This window comes from Microcaecilia unicolor, chromosome 5 (genome assembly GCF_901765095.1).
Source record: "Microcaecilia unicolor chromosome 5, aMicUni1.1, whole genome shotgun sequence".
Lineage (NCBI taxonomy): Eukaryota > Metazoa > Chordata > Amphibia > Gymnophiona > Siphonopidae > Microcaecilia > Microcaecilia unicolor.
Window position 1 is genome coordinate 238,400,130 of NC_044035.1, and position 21,800 is coordinate 238,421,929.

The 21,800-nt window shown below is 47.1% G+C and overlaps 1 protein-coding gene across 1 annotated transcript in view; it reads left to right on the plus strand.

Moving 5' to 3' along the window:
• The window catches only part of GRAMD1C (GRAM domain containing 1C), a 429,857-nt gene that overhangs the window by 372,206 nt on the left and 35,851 nt on the right, over positions 1–21,800 (plus strand). Inside the window, exon 14 of the mRNA XM_030203917.1 lies at positions 5,954–6,130. Within this exon, the coding sequence (XP_030059777.1) occupies positions 5,954–6,130 (177 nt within the window). The remainder of the gene's footprint in view (positions 1–5,953; positions 6,131–21,800) is intronic.

Sequence of the window (21,800 nt, forward strand, 5' to 3'; positions counted from 1 at the left end):
ATTCAAATTTAAATCATTATTCAGCCGAATATATATAATGTATTTGGTGCCAAATTGATTCAAATACAAATATTCAGTACAGCCCTACTTATGATTGCTGAATCCTTTACTGCCAATTGTTTGCCCAGCAGGGTTTGCCCCTGTAGTAATATATGAGCCCACCCTTCTACCTGAAGTGTTACTACATCACCATCTTGAAACATTTGATCCAGCCCACAACAAAGGCTATCTGTATATGGTCCTTAATTAAATTTAATTTTTTAAATACAACTTATGTAACAAACGGTGGTGGGCACTGTAATTACCTACTTTGTGCAAGGAAAGTACAGTGATATAAAAAAGTATTTTCCCTATTACATATATGTGACACTGAATAGTTTCTGATATATAAACAAAATGTAATTGTGGCGAAATGGAATTTTCCTGCTTGTAAATTGTATAGCTATTTTTTATGATGTGCTTTACCCTTGTTTGGCCAGCAGAGTTGTTTGTCCTTTGTTTGTAAAATTGTTACAGAAGTGACAGTTTCTTCTTCCCGCCTAAGCTGAGGAGAAGTAATCTGCACTGCTGTTGGTCAGAAGCCCCTCAGTGTCTATACTCCAGGCTCTGATTGAATCTGCTGGAAATCTTTAGTCTCAGAGTCAGAGTGTGGAAGTTACAGATCTCTGTACCGAGACCCTGTTCAAAGACTGATCAGTTAATTTTCCTGAACTCCCCAGGTAGTGAATAAGTGTTTAGGTAGTTTAATATTGATTCCTGTTTAATATACCTGTTTTTGTCTGCTAATTACGCCCTATTCATCCGTTCGCTGTTCTAACTTGTTATGATAATAAATCAATTTATTTATTAGATCTGTTTGTCCTGGACTGACAAAGAATCCTAGTGGTTTGTGTTTTGGGTCTGTGGGTGCTTTCTAGGAACTATGGGACTCCTGGAAGTGTGACCTCAGTGTCCTTAGATACCACTGGGGAATTAAGTTGCAGGTAGGAGACTCGCCCTGAGGCAAGTGTAACTCAGCATGTAGGAAGAAGAGTATGCCAGAGTAGAGCATGTGCACAGGTGGTAGTGGGCCTGAGCAGTGCCGGCCGCCGCACTGAAGACCGACGAGTACACTGGTGACCTAGCTTTACCCGACCACCTCATTTCCCGAGTCTGCCTACTACCGGCCGCTACACCACAGAATGATGAGGACGAGATGGAAGCTCAACACAGGCGTATGAGACACGTGTGTCAGGATGAGCCTGCGCTGCAGAGTGGCACCATGCCTCCTTCTGCCCAGTGCCAATCAACCTCATGTTTCCCATTTCTGCCTGCCACTGGACCTCAGTGTTACAGTCTGCTGGGGACAAGACGAGATCTGATGCTGGTGCAGGAGACACGAGCCACATTCCACTCGCTTCCTCACACATGAGATGAGCTAGTGATGCAGACCAGAAGGAGCAATGCTCTGCCTCCATGCGTCAGAAGATGACTGCTTGGGCTGAAGTGCGGGAACCTGGACGATACACAAAGAGCGGAATACACTCCCAACACAAGTGACAAGCTAGTGATGCAGAAAAAAAGGAGCAACGTCCTGCCTACCTGTATCGGAAGGCGACCACTCGGACCTAAGTCCAAGAACCGGGATGGTACACAGAGAGTGGAACAGCCTCTCTCTAATCCCAACTCTGTGGGACATCCGCGATCGACTGGAGGCATGATCACAGAGAAGGAGGTCAGTGACTGAAATAGGCGAAGCCCCCGTGTAGAGCTAACACCCTCGTGTGCCTCCTCTCCCATTTGGCACCAGGGGCGGGCTTTTGACTGGCTCCAGCTGAGCATAGCCGCAATAAAAGTGTCCGTGCCGGACGACTTGCCAGTCAGAGGGAGATTAAAATTTTTTCACCAAATGTGGCCTCTCATAACCTCCGATCAGTGGGTTCTTCAAATAGTCCAGTTCGGATACTCCCTCAATTTGATATCCAGGCCTCCAAATTGCCCACCGGGAACTCAGTCTTTCAGCTTCCAGCACAGGCAGGTACTTGCAGAGGAACTCTCCGCCCTTCTCAAGGCCAATGCGGTCGAGCCCGTTCCACCAGGGCAAGAAGGGCTGGGGTTCTATTCCAGGTACTTCCTTGTGCAAAAGAAAGCAGGGGGGATGCGTCCCATCCTAGACCTAAGGGCCCTGAACAAATTTCTAGTCCGAGAAAAGTTTAGGATGGTTTCCCTGGGCACCCTTCTTCCCATGATTCAGGAAAACGATTGGCTATGCTCTCTGGGCTTAAAGGATGCTTATACACACATCCTGATACTTCCAGCTCACAGGAAGTATCTTTGGTTCCGTCTGGGAGCGCAGCATTTCCAGTATTGTGTGCTGCCCTTTGGTCTGGCGTCTGCGCCCAGGGTCTTCACAAAATGCCTGGCAGTAGTTGCAGCGTCGCTATGCAGACTGGGAGTGCATGTGTTCCCTTATCTCGACGATTGGCTGGTGAAGAACACCTCAGAGGCAGGGGCTCTACAGTCCATGCAGATGACTTTTCAACTGCTAGAGCTACTCGGGTTTGTTATAAATTACCCCATCTTTTCCCAGTTTAGCAGCTGGAATTTATAGGAGCTTTGCTGGACTCACAAATGGCTCGTGCCTATCTTCCCGAGGCGACAGCAGACAATCTTCTGTCTCTAGTTTCCATGGCCAGAGCGTCTCAGCGGATCACAGCTCGGCAGATGTTGAGACTTCTAGGCCATATGGCCTCCACAGTTCATGTGACTCCCATAGCGTGTTTTCACATGAGATCAGCTCAATGGACCCTAGCTTCCCAGTGGTATCAAGCTACGGGGGATCTAGAGGATGCAATCCAACTGTCCACTGATTTTCACAATTCCCTTCAGTGATGGACAGTTCGACCCAATTTGGTCTTGGGACGTCCCGTTCAAATTCTTCAGCCACAAAAAGTGCTGACAATGGATGCATCCCTCCTGGAGTGGGGAGCTCATGTCGGTGGGCTTCACACTCAGGGAGTTTGGTCCCTCCAGGAAAAAGGTCTTCAGATCAATCTCCTGGAGTTACGAGCGGTCTGGAACGCTCTAAAGGCTTTCAGAGGCCGGCTGTCCAATCAGATCATCCTAATTCAGACAGACAATCAGGTTGCCATGTACTATACCAACAAGCAGGGGGGCACCAGATCTCGCCCTCTGTATTAGGAAGCCATCCAGATGTGGCTTTGGGCACACCATCATGGCATGTTCCTCCAATCCACTTATCTGGCAGGCGTAAACAACAGTCTGAGCAGGATAATGCAACCTCACGAGTGTTCACTGAACATGGACATAGTCTGCAAGATCTTCCGAGTGTGGGCACCCCCTCGGTGGATCTTTATGCCACTCAGATCAATCACAAGGTCCCTCAGTTCTGTTTTAGGCTTCAGGCCCACGACAGACTAGCGTTAGATGCCTTTCTCCTACATTGGGGGACAGGCCTTCTGTATGCGTATCCTCCCATACCTCTAGTAGGGAGACTTTCTGAAACTGAAGCGAGATTGCGGAACCATGATCCTGATTGCACCCTTCTGACCACGTCAGATCTGGTTCCCTCTTCTTCTGGAGTTGTCCTTCGAAGAACCGTGGGGATTGGACTGTTTTCCAACCCTCATCACTCGGAACGAGGGGTCGCTTCTATATCCCAACCTCCAGTCTCTGGCTCTCATGACCTGGATGTTGAGAGCTTAGAATTCGCCTCCTTGGGTCTTTCAGAGGGTGTCTCCCGAGTCTTGCTTGCTTGTAGGAAAGATTCCACAAATAGGTGTTACTCTTTTAAATGGAGGAGGTTTACCGTCTGGTGTGACAGCAAGGCCCTAGGTCCTCTTTCTTGTCCTACACAGACCCTGCTTGAATACCTCTACATTTGTCAGAGTCTGGTCTCAAGACCAGCTCCGTAAGGGTTCAACTTAGTGTGATTATTTATTTATTTATAACATTTATACCCCGCATTTTCCCACCCATTGGCAGGCTCAATGTGCTTATCACCGCTGTGTAGAGGGTAGGCCTATCTCTGGGTAGCCTTTAGTTGTTCACTTCATGAGAGGTTTGCTTTTGTCAAAGCCCCCTGTCAAACCTCCACCAGTGTCTTGGGATCTCAACGTCGTTCTCACCCAGCTAATGAAAGCTCCTTTTGAGCCACTGAATTCCTGCCATCTGAAGAACTTGACCTGGAACGTCGTTTTCTTGGTGGCTGTTACTTCAGCTCGTAGAGTCAGTGAGCTTCAGGCCTTGGTAGTGCATACACCTTATATCAAGTTTCATCACAACAGAGTAGTCCTCCGCACACACCCTAAGTTCCTGCCAAAGGTGGTGTCGGAGTTCCATCTTAACCAGTCAATTGTCTTGCCAACATTTTTTCCCCGTCCTCATACCCGACCTGGCGAAAGCAGTTTGCACACCTTGGACTGCAAGAGAGCATTGGCGTTTTACATGGAGCGTTCAAAGCCCTTTAGACAGTCCGCCCTGTTGTTTGTTTCTTTTGATCCCAACATGAGGGGAGTCGTCATCTGAAAACGCACCATCTCCAATTGGCTATCAGATTGCATATCCTTCACTTACGCCCATGGCTGCATCAGTGGCTCACTTAAAGCCAGCCTCCATTGAGGAGATTTGAAATTACAACGTGGTTATCAGTCCACACATTCACATCTCACTACTGCCTCCAGCAGGATACCCGACGCGACAGTCGGTTTGGGCAGTCGGTGCTTCAGAATCTGTTCGGGGTTTAGCATCCAACTCCACCCCACAGGCTTATTTTTGTTTTGTTCCAGGCTGCATTCTCAGTTAGTTGTTTATGGTGTAAGGTCAATCTATGTTATGTTCTCGCCGTTGCGAGGCCCAATTGACCTCTGTTCATTATTTTGAGTGAGCCTGGTTGCTAGGGATACACCACATGTGAGAACAAGCAGCCTGCTTGTCCTTGGAGAAAGTGAAGATATATACCTGTAGCAGGTATTCTCCGAGGACAGCAGGCTGATTGTTCTCAAAAACCTGCCCACCTCCCCTTTGGAGTTGTTATTTGTTTATTATTTGCTTTTTGATTAAACTGAGTGGGAACGCTTGCGTGACGGGTGGGACGTTGTCTGCGCATGCGCAGTGCACGTGGTTTGCGCACCAGAAGGCTCTGGCAAACTTTTTTAATTTTTTGCTTGCAAAATTGCCAATTCCCGGTCCAGTGCGGACGTCGACCCACATGTGAGAACAGTCAGCCTGCTGTCCTCGGAGAATACCTGCTACAGGTATGTTTCTTCGCTTTACCCACCAAGGGGACAATTCTTTGAAGTCTACTTAACTGCCCAGTCAACTACCTATGGACCTTGCGTCAAATTTTCAAAATAGAAATAGGTGGATACTTCTTTTGAAAACTGTCTAGGAATAAAGTGTACCCGAGGCCTTTGCAGCTCTTTTTTTTTTTTTTTTTTTAACCGGCAGAAGTTTGCTGCAAAATGTGCATACGTTTGAAAATAAAAACTGCACGTTTCCCCTACTCTGCCCTATAACAATACTACAACAGAAAAAAAAAACGCAGCTGACCATGTAAAAAGTAAAATGATATTTATTCCCAAGTCATCAAAACAACAAATAATTTCCTTTAATCACCAATTTGACCATGTTTCACCCTACAAGGGCTGCATCAGGGGCTAAACAAATAACCAACAGGAGCAGTCCAATGTTTTCCTTGTCTGGTTACTGCAATACAGCACTAGAAACTAACAGGAGGTTTGCTTTTACAAGCAGCAGTTACAGCAGCCACAGCAACCTGACATACAAGCTGCCTTCAAATGCAAACAGCTTAAAAAAAAAAACAGGCTAGTTTACCTGAGTAAATCACTGCTTGCCAAACCAAAATTTTACTCCTCTGTTGTTTTATCAAGTCTCTCTACTTTTACTTCTTTTCCTGAATATAAATATTTAGTAAGTATTTTGTTTTCTTTAGAATCTGAGCTCTTGTTGGAAGAATCAGTAGTGAACCAGTCCCTGGGTGATGCTGGGAATCCCTGCAGTCTACGAAGACGACGACGGACATATAGCCGAAACACTAGTGAGATTCTTACAAAACATGCAACCCAGCACTCTAGAGATGAGGAAGTAAAGACCAACAATGATACAGCAGGTAGGTATACAATAAAAAGCTTCTTTGATGTTAGCCAGTAAGGTACTGCATTAATCTTATTTTTGGGGGGCACCGACAATGAAACTGTCACAGCCACATATAGCTGCTGAACAAATTGTGTGAACTCTAGATATTCTGTATTTTAGCACAATTTATACTGAAAACATGATTAAATCCTAATTTAAAACCTGAAAATAGAAAAATAGACTTGTGCTGTTCTTTAATAGAACCCTGTGTAGCTCAGACAAGTCAGTATTCTTCTATGCCCAGCAGGTGGCAGATGTCACTGTGCAGCTCCTGGTTTTGATTTTGGATTTTATTTTTAACTTCTCATCTGGTTGGTGACTAGTTTTTTTTTTTTGTTGTTACATTTGTACCCCGCGCTTTCCCACTCATGGCAGGCTCAATGCGGCTTACATGGGGCAATGGAGGGTTAAGTGACTTGCCCAGAGTCACAAGGAGCTGCCTGTGCCGGGAATCGAACTCAGTTCCTCAGTTCAACAGACGTTAGGGATAAGACAGGCAAATTTCTGTGGGAGAAGGGCTGCTGATGTTGTAGTATAATTGGTCCTTTGGGGGTATACCTGGTTGTGGTCAGCCCCCCCCCCCCCTCCCAAGGCTCTGTTTCTTCTGTCAGAAAAGCAGAGACTAAAAGGAGAGTTGGGATGTCTCTGAGGTAAGTATCATAGGTGCCGACTCCGTGGGTGCTGCGGATGCTCAAGCACCCCCTATAGTTGACCCGCCGGAAGTCCCGAAACAGAAGTTCCCAGCCAGCCCGACCTGCGCTGCCAGCCCTCTTCTCCCTCAACAGTCCTCCGCTAGCCCTTGGGGTCCGGCTGCAGCAGTGAAAGGCAAGCAGGCTCGGTGCTTCAGCCTTCCCTTCTCTCTCAGCTCTGCCTCTTGTCCCGCCCTCATTTCCTGTTTCTGCAAGGGCGGGACCAGAGGCAGAGCTGAGAGAGAAGGGAAGGCTGAAGCGTTGAGCCTGCTCGCCTTTCACTGCTGCCGCCGGACCCCGAGGTAAGATGACTTTTAAATTTTGGGCGGCACGCAGGAAGGCGAGGGGCAGGCGGAGGACTGTTGTGGGAGAAGAGGTCGTGCTGGGGTCGAACTGGCACTCGGAGGCGGGGGGGCCTGGAATTCGGGGGAGAGGAGGGGCCTGGAACTCGGAGGGAGTGAGGGGGGCCTTGAACTAGGGGGAGAAGGAGGGCCTCGTACTCAGAGGAGAGGGAGGGAGGGAGGGGGCCTGGAACTCGGAGGGGGGAGGAGGAGGGAGGGAATGCACAACCTGTTAAAAAAAAAATTTCAGCACCCCCAATTATTTGAATGTTGGCTCCTATGGAGGACATCTGTTGGTAAGAGCTGTTTTCACCCTGGTAGGGGGAATTTCTATGCACTCTAGGTATTTCTCTGTCTCCAGCAGGTAGGGATGGTTGAACCATTCAGATCCTGACCTAGTTGGAGAATGGGGCGTTAGTTAAGCAGAGGGATATTTCACAATTTTAAGCTCCATTACCAAAAAAAAAAAAGGCCTAAATCAATTGAATTGGATCTGGAGCAGGGATGATAGTTAAAGGAGTCTGGGTTCTTCTTTCCTCCTCCCTTCCCATCCCTTGTTTACTGCTGCTCTCTCCTCTTCCCCTGGAAGGGGTTTAACTAATCTGATGGGAAGTTTCCTCACCTGAAAACATTAGAAGAACGTTTGTTCAAGGCTACCATACCAGTTAGTGGAAACAAGTGGGCGTTTGCACCTGCACCATGAGGAGGTATGTTTTTATTTTTAATTGAAAGAAGCCTTTATTCAAAATTGGGAGCAATACCAAAATTCAAACAAGTTGATAGCGATTGAGATCAAACAGAGCTTCACTAACAACAAAATGCACACTGGGAATCACCAGCAGTTAACAGGAATAAGCTCCCCCAACAGATGAAACAGGTTATAATAAGCTTCAATATTTCTAGGAATTAATACAGTTAACCCCACCCCCCTTCCCCATCCCACTAACAGATGAAAGGAAACTCAAAAAAAAAAACCCTCCACCTTCCCTTCCACCCTCCCTAATCATCAGCATGAACAATTGGAATAAAGGGGAGCCAAATAGCTTCCCATTTAGATATCGTTTACAACGCTGTGCCCATAGCCGCTCCATTTCGCATATATACCATAATTATTAAGCCACTTAACAACTGAAGGCAACCTGTGAAGTCTTCACGGGGACGTCCTGCGAGGACGTTCTCAGGAAAACTTGGGTTCCCTTTCGATTATGCCCCTCTAATCGAATTGGGCGGCAGAGCTGCTGGGGGGAGGCGGGCTGGTGGTTGGGAGGGCGGGGATAGTGCTGGCAGACTTATACGGTTTGTGCCAGAGCCGTGGTGGGAGGCGGGCTGGTGGTTGGGAGGCGGGGATAGTGCTGGGCAGAGGTTCCCCCGTCCCTTCACAGGGACGTCCTCAGAAAAACTTGGGTGTCCCTTTCGATTATGCCCCTCTAATCGAATTGGGTGGCAGAGCTGGTGGTGGGAGGCAGGGCTGGTGGTTGGGAGGCAGGGATAGTGCTGGGCAGACTTATACGGTTTGTGCCAGAGTCGGTGGTGGGAGGCGGGTTGGTGGTTGGGAAGCGGGGATAGTGCTGGGAAGACTTATACAGTCTGTGCCCTGAAAAAGACAGGTACAAATCAAAGTAAGGTATATTCAAAAAGTAGCACATATGAGTTTGTCTTGTTGGGCAGACTGGATGGACCGTGCAGGTCTTTTTTTGCCGTCATCTACTATGTTATTAAGCTACTTAACAACTGAAGGCACCTGTGAAGTCTTTCATGAAGCAGCCAAAGTAACCCTGGCCGCCAACATAGCTTGACAAACCAATAAAGATTGTGAGGTAGTGAGGCCAGTGTCACGCTTCACACAAAACACCGGATAGTGAGTCCTTGGGCCACTGCCGAGGGACGGCAGCGGCAGGAGGAACACTCACCCCATACCAGCACAGGCAGGGCTGACGTACCTGGTTTAGGCAAGGTCTGTTAGGCAGGCAGCCAGACGAAGCAGAAGTCAGGTCCAGGCAAAAGTTCAAAAGGCAGGCGGTAAACAAAAGCAAAGTCAGGTCCAGGCAGAAGTCTCTATGCAGGCGGCAAGCAAAAGCAAGTCAGGTCCAGACAAAGTTCAAAAGGCAGGCAGCGAGTAAAAGCAAAGTCAGATCCAGGCAAAAGTTCCAAAGGCAGGCGGCAAGCAAAGTCCAAGTCCAGGCAAAGATCCAAAAGCAAAATACTGAGGGTAGCAAAGGGAGCGCAGCAACAAAAACTCGCAGAGGAATCACCTCTGAAGACCTCTGTTGCAAGGCAAACTAGGGAAGCTCCCAAGAGGTTAATAAAGGCCAACAGCCAGGGAGTTCACCAGGTACGGAAACAGCTGAGTTCCAAAAAGTCTCGAGACCAACTGGCAGGCTAGAAAATCCGGACCGGACCGGCATGACTTCTGGAACCGGGAAAACCATCAACAGACAGTCCATTGTGACCACCAGGTCTGACCACCAGGGGGCGAGATGAATGAGAGCATGTCACTGAGGCAGAGACATAACAGCCAGGTGTTTTTTTTAGAAAAGAGAAAAAATTCAGGAGACCACTTTATTGGCTTAGCGATCCAGTTCTGAAGTCTAGACTGGACCAACCTCCAAAAAGCACGGACTTTAACACAAGTCCACCACAGATGGCCCATGGTACCCTCCTGTCCACATCCTCTCCAACACAAAGAGGATACCTGGGAAACATATGATGGAGGCGAGCAGGGGTTAGGTACCATCTATACAGGACCTTCCAAGCAATTTCTTTAAAGGTATGGAGATAGAAACCTTAGACAATGCATGTTCCATTTGTGGCCAATCGTCATCACTAAAGTCACCCCCAACTCCCGATGCCTGCGCACTCGGTACTCAACAGGGGTCCGGACCCGCTGACGCTGAATAGAATACAGACAAGAAATCAAACCCCTCGTTCCTTTAGAATCTTCGCACAAGTCAGCCAAAGAGTCTTCACACAAAACTTTTGCCCTAATCTCCCTTGTAGAAAGAAAATGTTTAACTTGAGTATAAGCAAAAATGTCTTTAGGGGATATTGCGTAATTATCAATCAAACTTTGAAATGGAATAAAATGAGGAGGTATGTTTTGCTATTTTTTGATAATACCAAGGAAGCTGGTTTCAAAGGCCCAGTGTTTAGGCTGGCAACAGAGCTGATTTCAGAGTGGCTTGGCTGAAGCACCAGTCTTTCCTGCTAGCTCAGCCCACACACCTGAGGTTATTTTGAAGTGCATTTCTGGATGCACGCCTTGGTGGAAGGGAATAACTCAGAGGACTCTGAGTTTCCTCGCCCACCCCCAAAAAAAGCTGATTTCTTTTTCTTCAGTCAAGCTGGATCCAGGTGGGTTGGAGGTTTAGCAAAAGCAAAGCTTGATTTGTTCCCCAGATTAAGCTGTAGCATGCGCAGTGTACATGGAGTAAGCCCTGGCACTATTATTTTTTTAGCCCTTTTATTGCTGCTTTACATTAAAAAAAATTAAACATTTAAAAAAATACACACACACAAACAAAAAAGCCTGCTGGATGCTTTATCTTCTTTTCCCTGATAGAGAAATGAGAAAGTTCATGAAACCTACATATCTACCCTCAGGCATGGCAGAGCCTGCGCAGCTCCAGTTTTCTACTGAGTATTTCAGCAGGTGGCGTCACCTGCATGACTGAGTTCCTCTGTCTTCTCCACTCCTTCCCAGTTAGGGGAGCAATAATGAGAACAGCCTGCAGAACTGGTTCTCTGCTCCTCTATGCAAGTGAAACGTCTGAGTGCCTTTAAGGTTGGGTTAGGCTTGTGATGCATAAAACATTTTTGCAGCATGAAAAAAAAAGTTCTGAATGATCTGTTTTGGCAGTACATTCAAGTTCCATTTTGTACCCTTCCTAGTCCTAATCAGTGTCCCTGCATGGAACCTTGTTGTCCTTAGCCCCAGAGGTTGTGTTCACACCAGTCTCCTACAATTCAGGTTAAATAATACTTTATTTCCTTGTCACTTGCAGCAGATGAATCCATGAACTAGTGGGTTAAGTCCACCTACCAGCAGGTGGAGATAGAGATAAACTAAAGGCAGTGATGTCAGATGGCCAGCTCCTTCCTCAGTTAGTATGTCTCTATCTCGGCAGGTGGCTACTCCATCAGGCGTTTTTGTTGAAAATGGCTTGCCCCCCCCCCCCCTCAAGTGGCTGCGACAGCTTCAGCCTTTGATTCTCTCAGGGGGTCTGGGGGTAACCAAGAGATTTTGGGTTTTTCCCCAGAGGATTTCTCCTCCCTTAAAAAGCCTAGGCTTTCTTTGGGGTCTGAGGAGGGGTCCTGCATACGGTCGCCTGCAACTTTCTCCGTGGTGGCTCTCTCGGAGCAGACGTGGGTAGAGGACGTGGAGGACGGTGTCCTCACTGACCAACTGGAGGACTCTTCCGCCAAGAGGATTTTCCATATGGAGGAGTTGTCCTCCTTTATCTCTCAGGCGCTGGAAGCCCTGAATATAGAGGACCCTGAGGTTGCGGCTTCTCAGGCGGTCAACCCCAAGATGGCTAGTACCAGACGACCTTCTAGGCCTTTCCGGTATATGAAGCTATTGAAGAGTTGATTTCGGCCCAGTGGGCGGATCCGGATGGGGGGCTGAAAATAGCCAGGGATATGGCCAGGCTGTATCCGGTTTCAGCAGACCATTTAGAGCAGTTTGCTCCACCTAGGGTGGATGCCCTGGTGAGGGCGGTCACTAAGAAGACTACTTTTCCAGTGGAAGGTGGTGTGGCAAAGACGGCTAGAGGCCTCTTTAAAACTTGCCTTTGAGGTGGCCGCTTTGACACTTCAAGCTTTTGTTTGTAGTTCTTATGTGGCTAGAGCTTCTCTGAGTTGGCTACATTCTGTCATGGATTCAATTTCGGATGCGTTATATGATTTGGTCCGTGCTTCGGCCAAGCTCATGGCCTTGACCGTTTCCTCTCGGCGTCTTCTGTGGCTCCGTCATTGGGCCGCAGATATGGCCTCTAAGCAACGGCTCGTTAAATTGCCTTTCTGAGGGAAATTGCTTTTTGGGGAAGACCTAGAAAAGATTGTTAAAGATTTGGGGGATTCCAAATCTCAGCGTCTTCCGGAGGATATACCCAAGTCTACTTCCAGGCAGGGAGCCTCGAGGCCATGTTTTAGAGAGACGCGACGGTATCGCCCGGGGCGATCCAACGCAGCCTTTCAGCATCCTCGTTTTGGGCAGCGCTCTTCCTTTTGCAACAAGAAGCGTCCGGCTGGACCCCTCTCTCATCAGGAGGCTCCTTCTCGGGCCTCCCAATGATGGGGTGTAGGTCCACTCTAGAGGAGAGCAGATCGGTGGTCGGCTTTCTCTGTTTCTTCCAGAGTGGGCCAGAATTACTTCGGACCAGTGGGTCCTTAATGTGGTGCGAGAAGGTTACAAGCTAGAATTCTTCTCTCCCGTCACAGACTTTTTTCTGGAGTCCCGCTGTGTATCGCGGGCCAAGAGGACAGCGGTTCTGCAGTGTTTGCGAGACCTGTTAAGGATAAGGGCTATCGTGCCTGTTCCTCCTCTCGAAAGACGCACAGGTCGGTACTCCATCTTCTTTGTGGTTCCAAAGAAGGGAGGGGCTTTTTGGCCTATTCTCATTCTCAGAAAAGTAAACCAGTTTTTGCAGGTTCGTCACTTCCGCATGGAGACATTAAGGGCAGTTATTGCTGCTGTTCAACCAGGCGAGTTTTTGATGGATTTTGATTTGAGGGAAACTTACCTGCACATTCCCATTTGGCAGCCCCATCAGAGATTTCTCAGATTTGCGGTGCTGGGTCAGCACTTCCAGTTTTGGGCCCTTCCTTTCGGAATGGCCACTGCCCCATGCACTTTTTCCAAGGTCATGGTGGTGGTGGCGGCGTTCCTGCAGAAGGAGGGGATTCGAGTGCATCCATATCTCGATGACTGGCTGATTCAGGCGATGACAGCAGAGGAGAGTCGAGTGGTCACAGACCAAGTGATTGCGGTGTTGCAATCCTTAGGTTGGGTGGTCAATATGGACAAAAGTCATCTGGTTCCTACTCAGAGTCTGAAGTATCTTAGAGTGCAGTTTGATACGAAGCGGGGGAAGGTGTTTCTCCCCGAGGGGCGAAGGATCAAATTGCTTTCTCAGGTACGTACCTTATTGAGTCGTCGTGCTCCCCGAGTGTGGGACTATGTTCAGCTCCTCGGTTCCATTGCGGCAACCTTGGAGTTCATTCCATGGGCAAGGGCTCACATGCGGCCTCTTCAGAATGTCCTTTTGAGCAGATGGTCGCCGACGTCACTGGATTATCAACGACACCTTCCTTGGTCGAGCCGGGCCAGGGACAGTCTCGCGTGGTGGCTCCGGTCAGCCAATTTGCAGAAGGGTGTTTCTCTGGCGTCTCCCAATTGGGTGGTAGTCATGACGGATGCCAGCCTTGCAGGCTGGGGAGCCCATTGTCTTCATCAAGTAGCCCAGGGTTCGTGGACCCCTTTCGAAGCGACTTGGCCGATAAATCGTTTTGAGTTGTGAGCAGTTGTGACTGCGCTGCGGAGTTTTCAGGACCTTCTGCAGGGGCAGGCGGTTCATGTATTCTCAGACAACACCACGACAGTGGCCTACATCAATCGGCAGGGGGGCACTCGCAGTCTTCCCTTGGCAGTGGAAGCATCTTGTCTTCTAGTATGGGCGGAAGCGCATGTTCAGAGTCTGTTGGCAGCGTACATTGCGGCTCAAGACAATGTTCAAGCGGATTTTCTCAGCCGGACTCTTTTGGAAGCAGCGGAATTGCGGACTCGGATTTTCGGCTGATCTGTCAACATTGGGAAAGGCCAGTAATGGATCTCATGGTCATGGCTTGCAATGCCAAAGTTCCCCAGTTCTTCAGCCGCAACCGGCAGCCAGGATCCGCAGGATTTGGACGCTCTTCTCCAGCCATGGCCGGAACAACAGCTACTGTATGTTTTTCCTCCGTGGCCTCGATAGGGAGAGTTCTTTTCCACATAGGGCAGCATCAGGTGCCGGGTCGTTCAAGTGGCCCTAGACTGGCCCCGACGGCCAATGGTATGCAGATCTCGGTCGAGCGCCCTCAGAGCCACCATTGAGACTTCCAGTGACTCCCGATCTGCTGCATCAAGGGCCAGTTCAGATGGAAAATCCCTCCTGCTTTGATCTTACGGCCTGGCTATTGAGAGGCGGCAGCTGAGGAAAAAGGGATTTTCAGGACCAGTCATTGCCACTCTTTTGAGGGCACAGAAGCAGTCTACTTCAGCAGCGTACGCACGAGTGTGGAAAAGCTTTCTCGGCATGGTGTGCTTTGCGTGCTGAATCGCCTTTTGGGCGGACATTCCGGTTATTCTGGAGTTCCTTCAGGATGGTCTTCAAAAGGGATTGGCATATAATTTCCTTCGAGTGCAGGTGGCTGTGCTAGCTTGTTTTAGGGGCAAACTGGTTGGTTCCTCTTTAGCAGCTCACTCTGATGTGGTCCGTTTCCTACCGGGGCTCTTTAGCTTCGGCCTCCTCTGCGGCAGCCGGTGCCCGGTGTGGCATTTGAATGTTGGTACTGCGAGCCCTCCAGGCCCTACCGTTTGAGCCGTTGAATAAGGTTTCTGAGAAGGATCTAACACAAGACAGTGTTTTTGGTGGCCATTGCTTCGGCTAGGAGGATTTCCTGAAATTCAGGCTTTGTCTTGTAGAGATCCTTTTTGGCAGTTTTCGGAAGCAGGGGTGTCGATCCGGACGGTGCCGTCGTTTTCTACCTAAAGTGGTTTTGGCTTTCCATGTCAATCAGGCGGTTTATCTTCCATCTTTTCGAAGAGAGGATTATCCGGGGGAGTTTGCCTCGCTAAGTTCCTGAACGTGTGGAGAGCCTTGTTTCGGTACTTGCAGATCTCTAACGAGTTTCGCACGCTTGGATCATCTCTTTGTGCTCTGTCAGGATCGAAAAGATGGTGAGGCGGGCTTCTAAGGCTTCCATTGCTCGCCGGATTAGGGAAGCCATTGGAGCGGCGTATCTGCTACAAGGGCGGGCATCTCCAGTGGCCCTGAAGGCGCATTCTACTAGGGCACAGGCGGCTTCTTGGGTGGAGGCGTTGGCCTTATCTTGGAAGAGATTTGTCGGGCGGGCTACTTGGACGTCTTGTCATACTTTTGCGAAGCATTACAGGCCTACACATGTCTGCTCGGGAGGATGCGAGTTTTGGGGCGGGAGGTGTTCGGGGAGCGTCGGCTTCCCACCCTACTTAAGGAATGCTTTGGTACATCCCACTAGTTTCTGGCTTCATCTGCTGCAAGTGACAAGGAAGGTAAAATTATGTCTTACCTGATAATTTTCTTTCCTTTAACACAGCAGATGAATCCAGGATCCCTCCCTAGTTCAGCCGACGTTTTTTTTCATTTTCCGCGCAGTGTGGCTATTTTTTCCTTCCGGGTTCTCTTTTGTAGAGTTCAGACAGATATGGGAACACTGAAAAGATTCTGATTTCTGTATCAAGTTGCAGTTATTTCAAAGTTCTTATTTGGCTCTCTGTTTTTCATAGTGAGGATGGTTTCTGGTTGTTATTGGTTTCATATTTTTGGCCTTGGCAAATGCTTACGAATGACATACTAACTGAGGAAGGAGCTGGCCGTCTGGCATCACTGCCTTTAGTTTGTTTATCTCTATCTCCACCTGCTGGTAGGCAGACTTATCCCACTAGTTCGTGGATTCATCTGCTGCGTTAAAGGAAAGAAAATTATCAGGTAAGACATGTTTTTACCTTACTTCTCAAATATTTACATACTTCTGCTCAGTCTGTGTTAGGGTACCAGTCCTGAGTTTTATTTTGAGTTTTCTTTCCTTCATGTATTTAATTGTATTTGTGTTGTTTGGATAAAGGCAACTTTTTGACTCCCTGCACTTTTCAAGCAAGCACCCTTTCTCTTTGCTTGTGATCTGAGCTGGATGTATAACAAGAAAGCCTCCAGTGATCTGCATCAATTGGATCATAAACGGACATTAGGATATAAACTGCACAATCTGTGAATTGAATTCATATCTTTAACTTATTTTACCTCTTCATTTTCTGATATCCTACGAGGAGATGGCTCTGGCTTAGGCGTTTTGGACAGGTGTTGTGGCTCTAAGTCACATTTAGCAAGCTACCGTTTTAGAGGTAAACTTCTGCTTGGAGAAGATCTAGAGAAGTTGGTTAAAGACCTAGGGGACTCTAAGTCTCAGAGATTGCCATGCCTAAAGAACTCCTCTCAGTCTCGCTTTAGGATTTGTTAGGCAAGTGCTACAGACCAGGCAAATCTAACTTTCAGCATTCCCACTTCCAACAATACAGACCTCAGCTTCAACTCCAGGTCTTCCAATCCTTCCCGTGCCTCCCAATGATGGAATCTCAGTTCACTCCTCAGATTTCTTCATAACAGGATGCCTTTCCAAGTTCTATGAGGAGTGAACCAAAATTACCTCAGACCAATGTGCCTTGGAAATAATAAAGCAGGGTTACAAACTGCCATTTCATTGCAAAATTAGATGGTAGTTACAACAGATGCCAACTTATTGGGCTGAAGAGTTCTTTGCTTCAGTCAGCCCAAGGCCAATGGTTTTCCAGTCGAAGTCTCCTTGGCATATCAACCGTCTAGAGCTCAGAGCTATTTGAAAAGCCTTATCCTCCTCGAGGGAAGCCAGTGAAGATTCACTCAGACAACACAATAGTGGTTCTTATGTCATCAGGCAGTGGGGAGCCAAGAGTGTTCATCTGACCATAGAAGCAGAGATTCTTTTCTGCTGGTGCAAGTTCACATTCCTTAATTTCAGCAGCTCATATTGCAGGAACTTTGAATGCTCAAGCAGATTTTCTCAGCAAAGTTTCTCTGGATCTGGGAGAGTTGCAGTTATTGTCAAAAGCATTCCGTCTCATCACGTCATGTGGGAAGTCCCAGGAATAGATCTGATAGCATCTAGGAGGAATGCTCAAGTCCACAGAGTCTTCAGTAGTTGGAGGACCCCAGTGTGGAGGGTCTGGATGCTCTTCCACCGCAGTGGCAAACAGACCACCTATATCTTCTCCCTCCAGGCCCGTGTTAAACAGAAGAATTATTTGCATTATTTGCAATGCTCTCATCCAGGGAAATGAAACCATGTAGCTCTGGATTGGCCAAGATGTCTTTGGTGCGCATATCTGATGCGGGTTGAAGATTGTTCTCCTCCATTGTCTCTACCGAATTACAGAGGCCTTCTGATTCAGGGTCCAATTCCATTGGGCAGTCCCTCCCCCATTTGGTCTTATGGCATAGCTCTTGAAAGGTCACACCTAAGGAAGAAAGGTTACTTGAAAGAAGTCACTGGCTACTCTTCTGCAAGCCCAAAAAAAGATCTTCTACTACTGGATATGCTCGGGTATGGAGAACCTTTGAATCTTGCTGTTCAAAAAGAAACCTTATCTCATCTAAAGCAACATTGTCACAAATTCTAGCCTTTCTTCAAAGAAAGGCTTAAGAAAGTCTTTCCCTCATTTCCCTCAAAATTCAGATAGTGTCTCTGGCTTGTTTTTGTGGTCGTATCCAACAGTCTTTTTCGGCAACACTTCCAGATGTTGTGCATTGTTTGAGGGGTGTTGGTCAGCTTAGGTCTTCATCTAGACAGGTCTGTCCTGAATGGAACCTTAATCTCATTCCTAAAGTCCTTTTTGAACCCCAATGCAAAACTGCTGTTAAAGATCTTACTTTGAAAATAGTTTTCTTTGTAGCTATGTCTTCAGCCAGAAGGATCTCAGAGCTTTAAACCTTATCTTGTAGAGATCCCTTTCTGCGTTTTAGTGAAGCTGGGGTGTCTATCTGTACAGTCAGTTCTTTTTTTACCTAAGGTGGTTTCTGCTTTTCTGAAAAGGATTATGGATCAGACTTTTCCTACTAGCATCTCCTTGATGTTAAAATAATTTTTTTATGCTATTTATAGGTCACTAATGATTTTAGGTACTCAGTTCATTGTTGATTAAAGGACATTATCTCTTCAGCCTATTTTTTTAGTTGGAAAAAGAACTCTCTTGAATCTTAAAGCTCATTCTACAAGGGCACTATCCACTTCCTTTGTGAAAGCCCATACTGTTTCTGTAGAAAATGTTTGTAGGGCTGCCACATGGTCCACATTTCTTAATTTTCTAAGCATTCTCTAGATGTGGCAGCTAGGGCAGAAGCTTTCTTTGGAGCTTCTGTTCTCGTGGAATGATTATTATGTTCCCTCCCAGCTGAGGACTGCTTTTATACATCCCAACAATTATGGACTAATCCTTTGGAACTGCTAAGGAAGGAAAAATTAGTTCTTACCTGATAATTTTCTTTCCTTTAGTCCAAAGGATTAGCCCAAATCCCACCTACTTCTGTTTTGTTGGGTTATTTGTTTAATTTTTCTTGTTTCTTAGGCAAAAGGATAGTGGTAGTGGTTGTTCTTCAGAGTTTATCAAAATGTATTAAAGAGGCATGTGTTCTATTTCTTTCTATTAACTTCTTACTGCTTGGCTATCCAAATACTGAATGGAACTTACTACTACTTATCGTTTCAATAGCGCTACTAGACGTACGCAGCACTGTACACTTGAACATGAAGAGACAGTCCCTGCTCAACAGAGCTTACAATCGAATTAGGACAGACAAAGAGGACAAATAAGAGATAAGGGAATTGCTATGGTGGGGGTTATAAAATAAGGGTACTGAACAAGTGAGTAAGGGTTAGAAGTTAAAAGCAGCATCAAAATGGTGGGCTTTTAGCCTAGATTTGAAGATGGCCAGAGATGGAGGTTGACATACTTGCTCAGGAAGTCTATTCCAGGCATATGGTGCAGCAAGATAAAAGGAGCGGAGTCTGGAGTTAGCAGTGGAAGAGAAGGGTACAGATAAGAGAGATTTACCCAGTGAACGGAGTTCCTGGGAAGGCGTGTAGGGAGAGATGAGAGTGGAGAGGTACTGAGGAGCTGCAGAGTGAATGCACTTATAAGTCAATAAGAGGAGTTTGAACTGTATGCGGAAACGATAGGGAGCCAGTGAAGTGACTTGAGGAGAGGGCTAATATGAGCATAGCGACTCTGGCAGAATATAATTCGTGCAGCAGAATTTTGAACACATTGAAGAGGAGAGAGATGGCTAAGTGGGAGACCTGTAAGAAGCAAGTTGCAATAGTCTAAGCGAGAGGTGATAAGAGTGTGGATAAGGGTTCTTGTAGTGTGCTCAGAAAGTAAAGGGCGAATTTTGGTGATATTATAGAGGAAGAAACGACAGGTTTTAGCAGTCTGCTGAATATGTGCAGAGAAGGAGAGAGAGGAGTTGAAGATGACCCCAAGGTTACGAGCTGATGAGACAGGGAGGATAATGTTATCCACAGAAATAGAGAATGGGGGAAGAGTAGATGTTGGTTTAGGGGGAAAGATAAGAAGCTCAGTCTTGGTCATGTTTAATTTCAGATGGCGCTGAGACATCCAGGCAGCAATGTCAGACAGGCAGGCTGATACTTTGGCCTGGATTCCTGCTGAGATTTCTGGTGTGAGAAGTAGATATGGGAGTCATCGGTTTAAAGATGATACTGAAAACCATGAGATGAGATCAGAGTACCAACAAAGAAGTATAGATGGAGAAAAGAAGAGGTCCCAGGACAGATCCCTGAGGTACACCAACTGACAGTGGGATAGAAGTGGAGGAGGATCCACCAGAGTATATACTAAATGTACGATGGGAGAGAGAAGAAGAAAACCAGAAAAGAACAGAGCCTTGAAATCCAAGTGAGGACAGCATATCAAGGAGTAGGCTGTGATCAACAGTGTCAAAAGCAGCAGATAGATTGATAAGGATGAGGATAAAATAGAGACCTTTGGATCTGGCCAGGAATAGCTCATTGGAGACTTAGCAAACGCTGTTTCAGTTGAATGAAGGGGGCGAAAGCTAGATTGAAGTGGATCAAGAATAGTTTGAGATGAAAGAAAGTCAAGGCAATGGCGGTGAACGGTATATTCAAGTATCTTGGATAGGAAAGGTAGATGGAGCCATAGTTGGGAGGATAGGGTCCAATGAAGGTTTTTAAGGAGTGGTGTGACTACGACATGTTTGAAGGCATCAGGAACAGTCGCAGTGGAAAGTGAAAGATTGAGGATATGACAGATAAAAGGGATGACAGTAGGAGAGATAGTGTTAAGTAGATGGGTGGGAATAGGATCAAGGAACAGGTAGTTAGTTTCGAGGAGGAAAGAAGGTGTGTCGTTTCCTCTTCAGTGATTTCAGAAAAGGAAGAAAAGAGGCAGGGGTTAGACGTTGAGAGAATGGACTAAGGGAAGGAGAGGTGGAGGTGACCCTGGTTGAGATTTCAAGTTTAATCTTGTGAAACTTATCATGAAAGTACTCAGCCAGAGTCTGGGCAGAAAGTGAAGGAGGAGTTGGAGGTGAAGGCACTTTGAGGAAAGAGTTCAGTGTGGCAAAGAGACGTCAAGGGTTTGAGCCGAGAGAATTTGTCAACTGAATGTAATAGTCCTGTTTGGCAAGTAAAAGAGCAGACTGGAAGGAGGTCAGCAAGAATTTGAAATGTGTGAAGTCAGCATGGGCATGGGATTTCAGCCAAAGGCGTTCGGCAGAGCAGGCCCAGGAACGTAGGTAGCGGATTCTAGAGGTCAGCCAAGGCTGGGGTTTGGTACACTTTACAGAACGGGAAATGGGAGGAGCGAGAGTATCCAGAGCAGAGGAGAGTGTAGTAGTATAAGAAGAGACAGCCTCATTGACAGTCTTGATAACATAGTGGTAGAGAAGAGATTTGAAACACTGGAGGACAGAGTAGAAGGGTCAGGTAACCCTTAGGGGGAGAAATGCTGGCTTCGGCCTAACCCCTGGTAAGCCTTTCCTTGGCTGAGAGGTGCCCAGCTCTCCCACCGGCTGCCTTTCAGGTGCTGTGGAGGACTTGCAGCTCATCTGCATATTCTCACAGCCTTCTCCGGGGTGACTCCCAGGACCACTTCAATCCACTTAGGGCCTCCGCTCTAGGTGCCACACGCCGTTCTCGTTACATTTATATTTTCTCCCAGTTATTTCTTATGGCTGCAGTACACTTTCTCTTCTTGGTACTGTCCCTTCCTAATCTGTTTCTCCATCTGAAACCACTGTACACTGCAGGAACACATTGCCCACCCTCTACTTTCATCATTTCACCATCTCTTTTGTCCTCTTCCTTCTTCTCGGCTCTCAGCCTTCAACATTTCCTTCCTTCCATTCATCCATCTCCTTTCTGTTTGAGTACATCTCGCCTTCGTCGCTGTCATCATACAGCAGGCTTATATGGCAAAGTTCTAATTTACTCTCTGCCTCCACCTGCTGGTAGATGGGCACAACCCCACAAGTATGGATTAATCCTTTGGGACTAAAGGAAAGAAAATTATCAGGCAAGAACTCATTTTTCCTTTGCTTCCAAGAGACTCCACTAAACAATCTTATGGTTTCAATTGGAAGAGTTGCCATCTATTGTGATGAAAAGGCCTTTAGGTCCTTTTCCTACCCCCCACAAAACTCTTTGAGAACCTTCCTACATCTTCCTGAATCAGGTTTGAAAACTAGCTCTATTAAGGATCATCTTAGTGCAGTTGCCACTTATCACTGTGTAGAAGGTATAG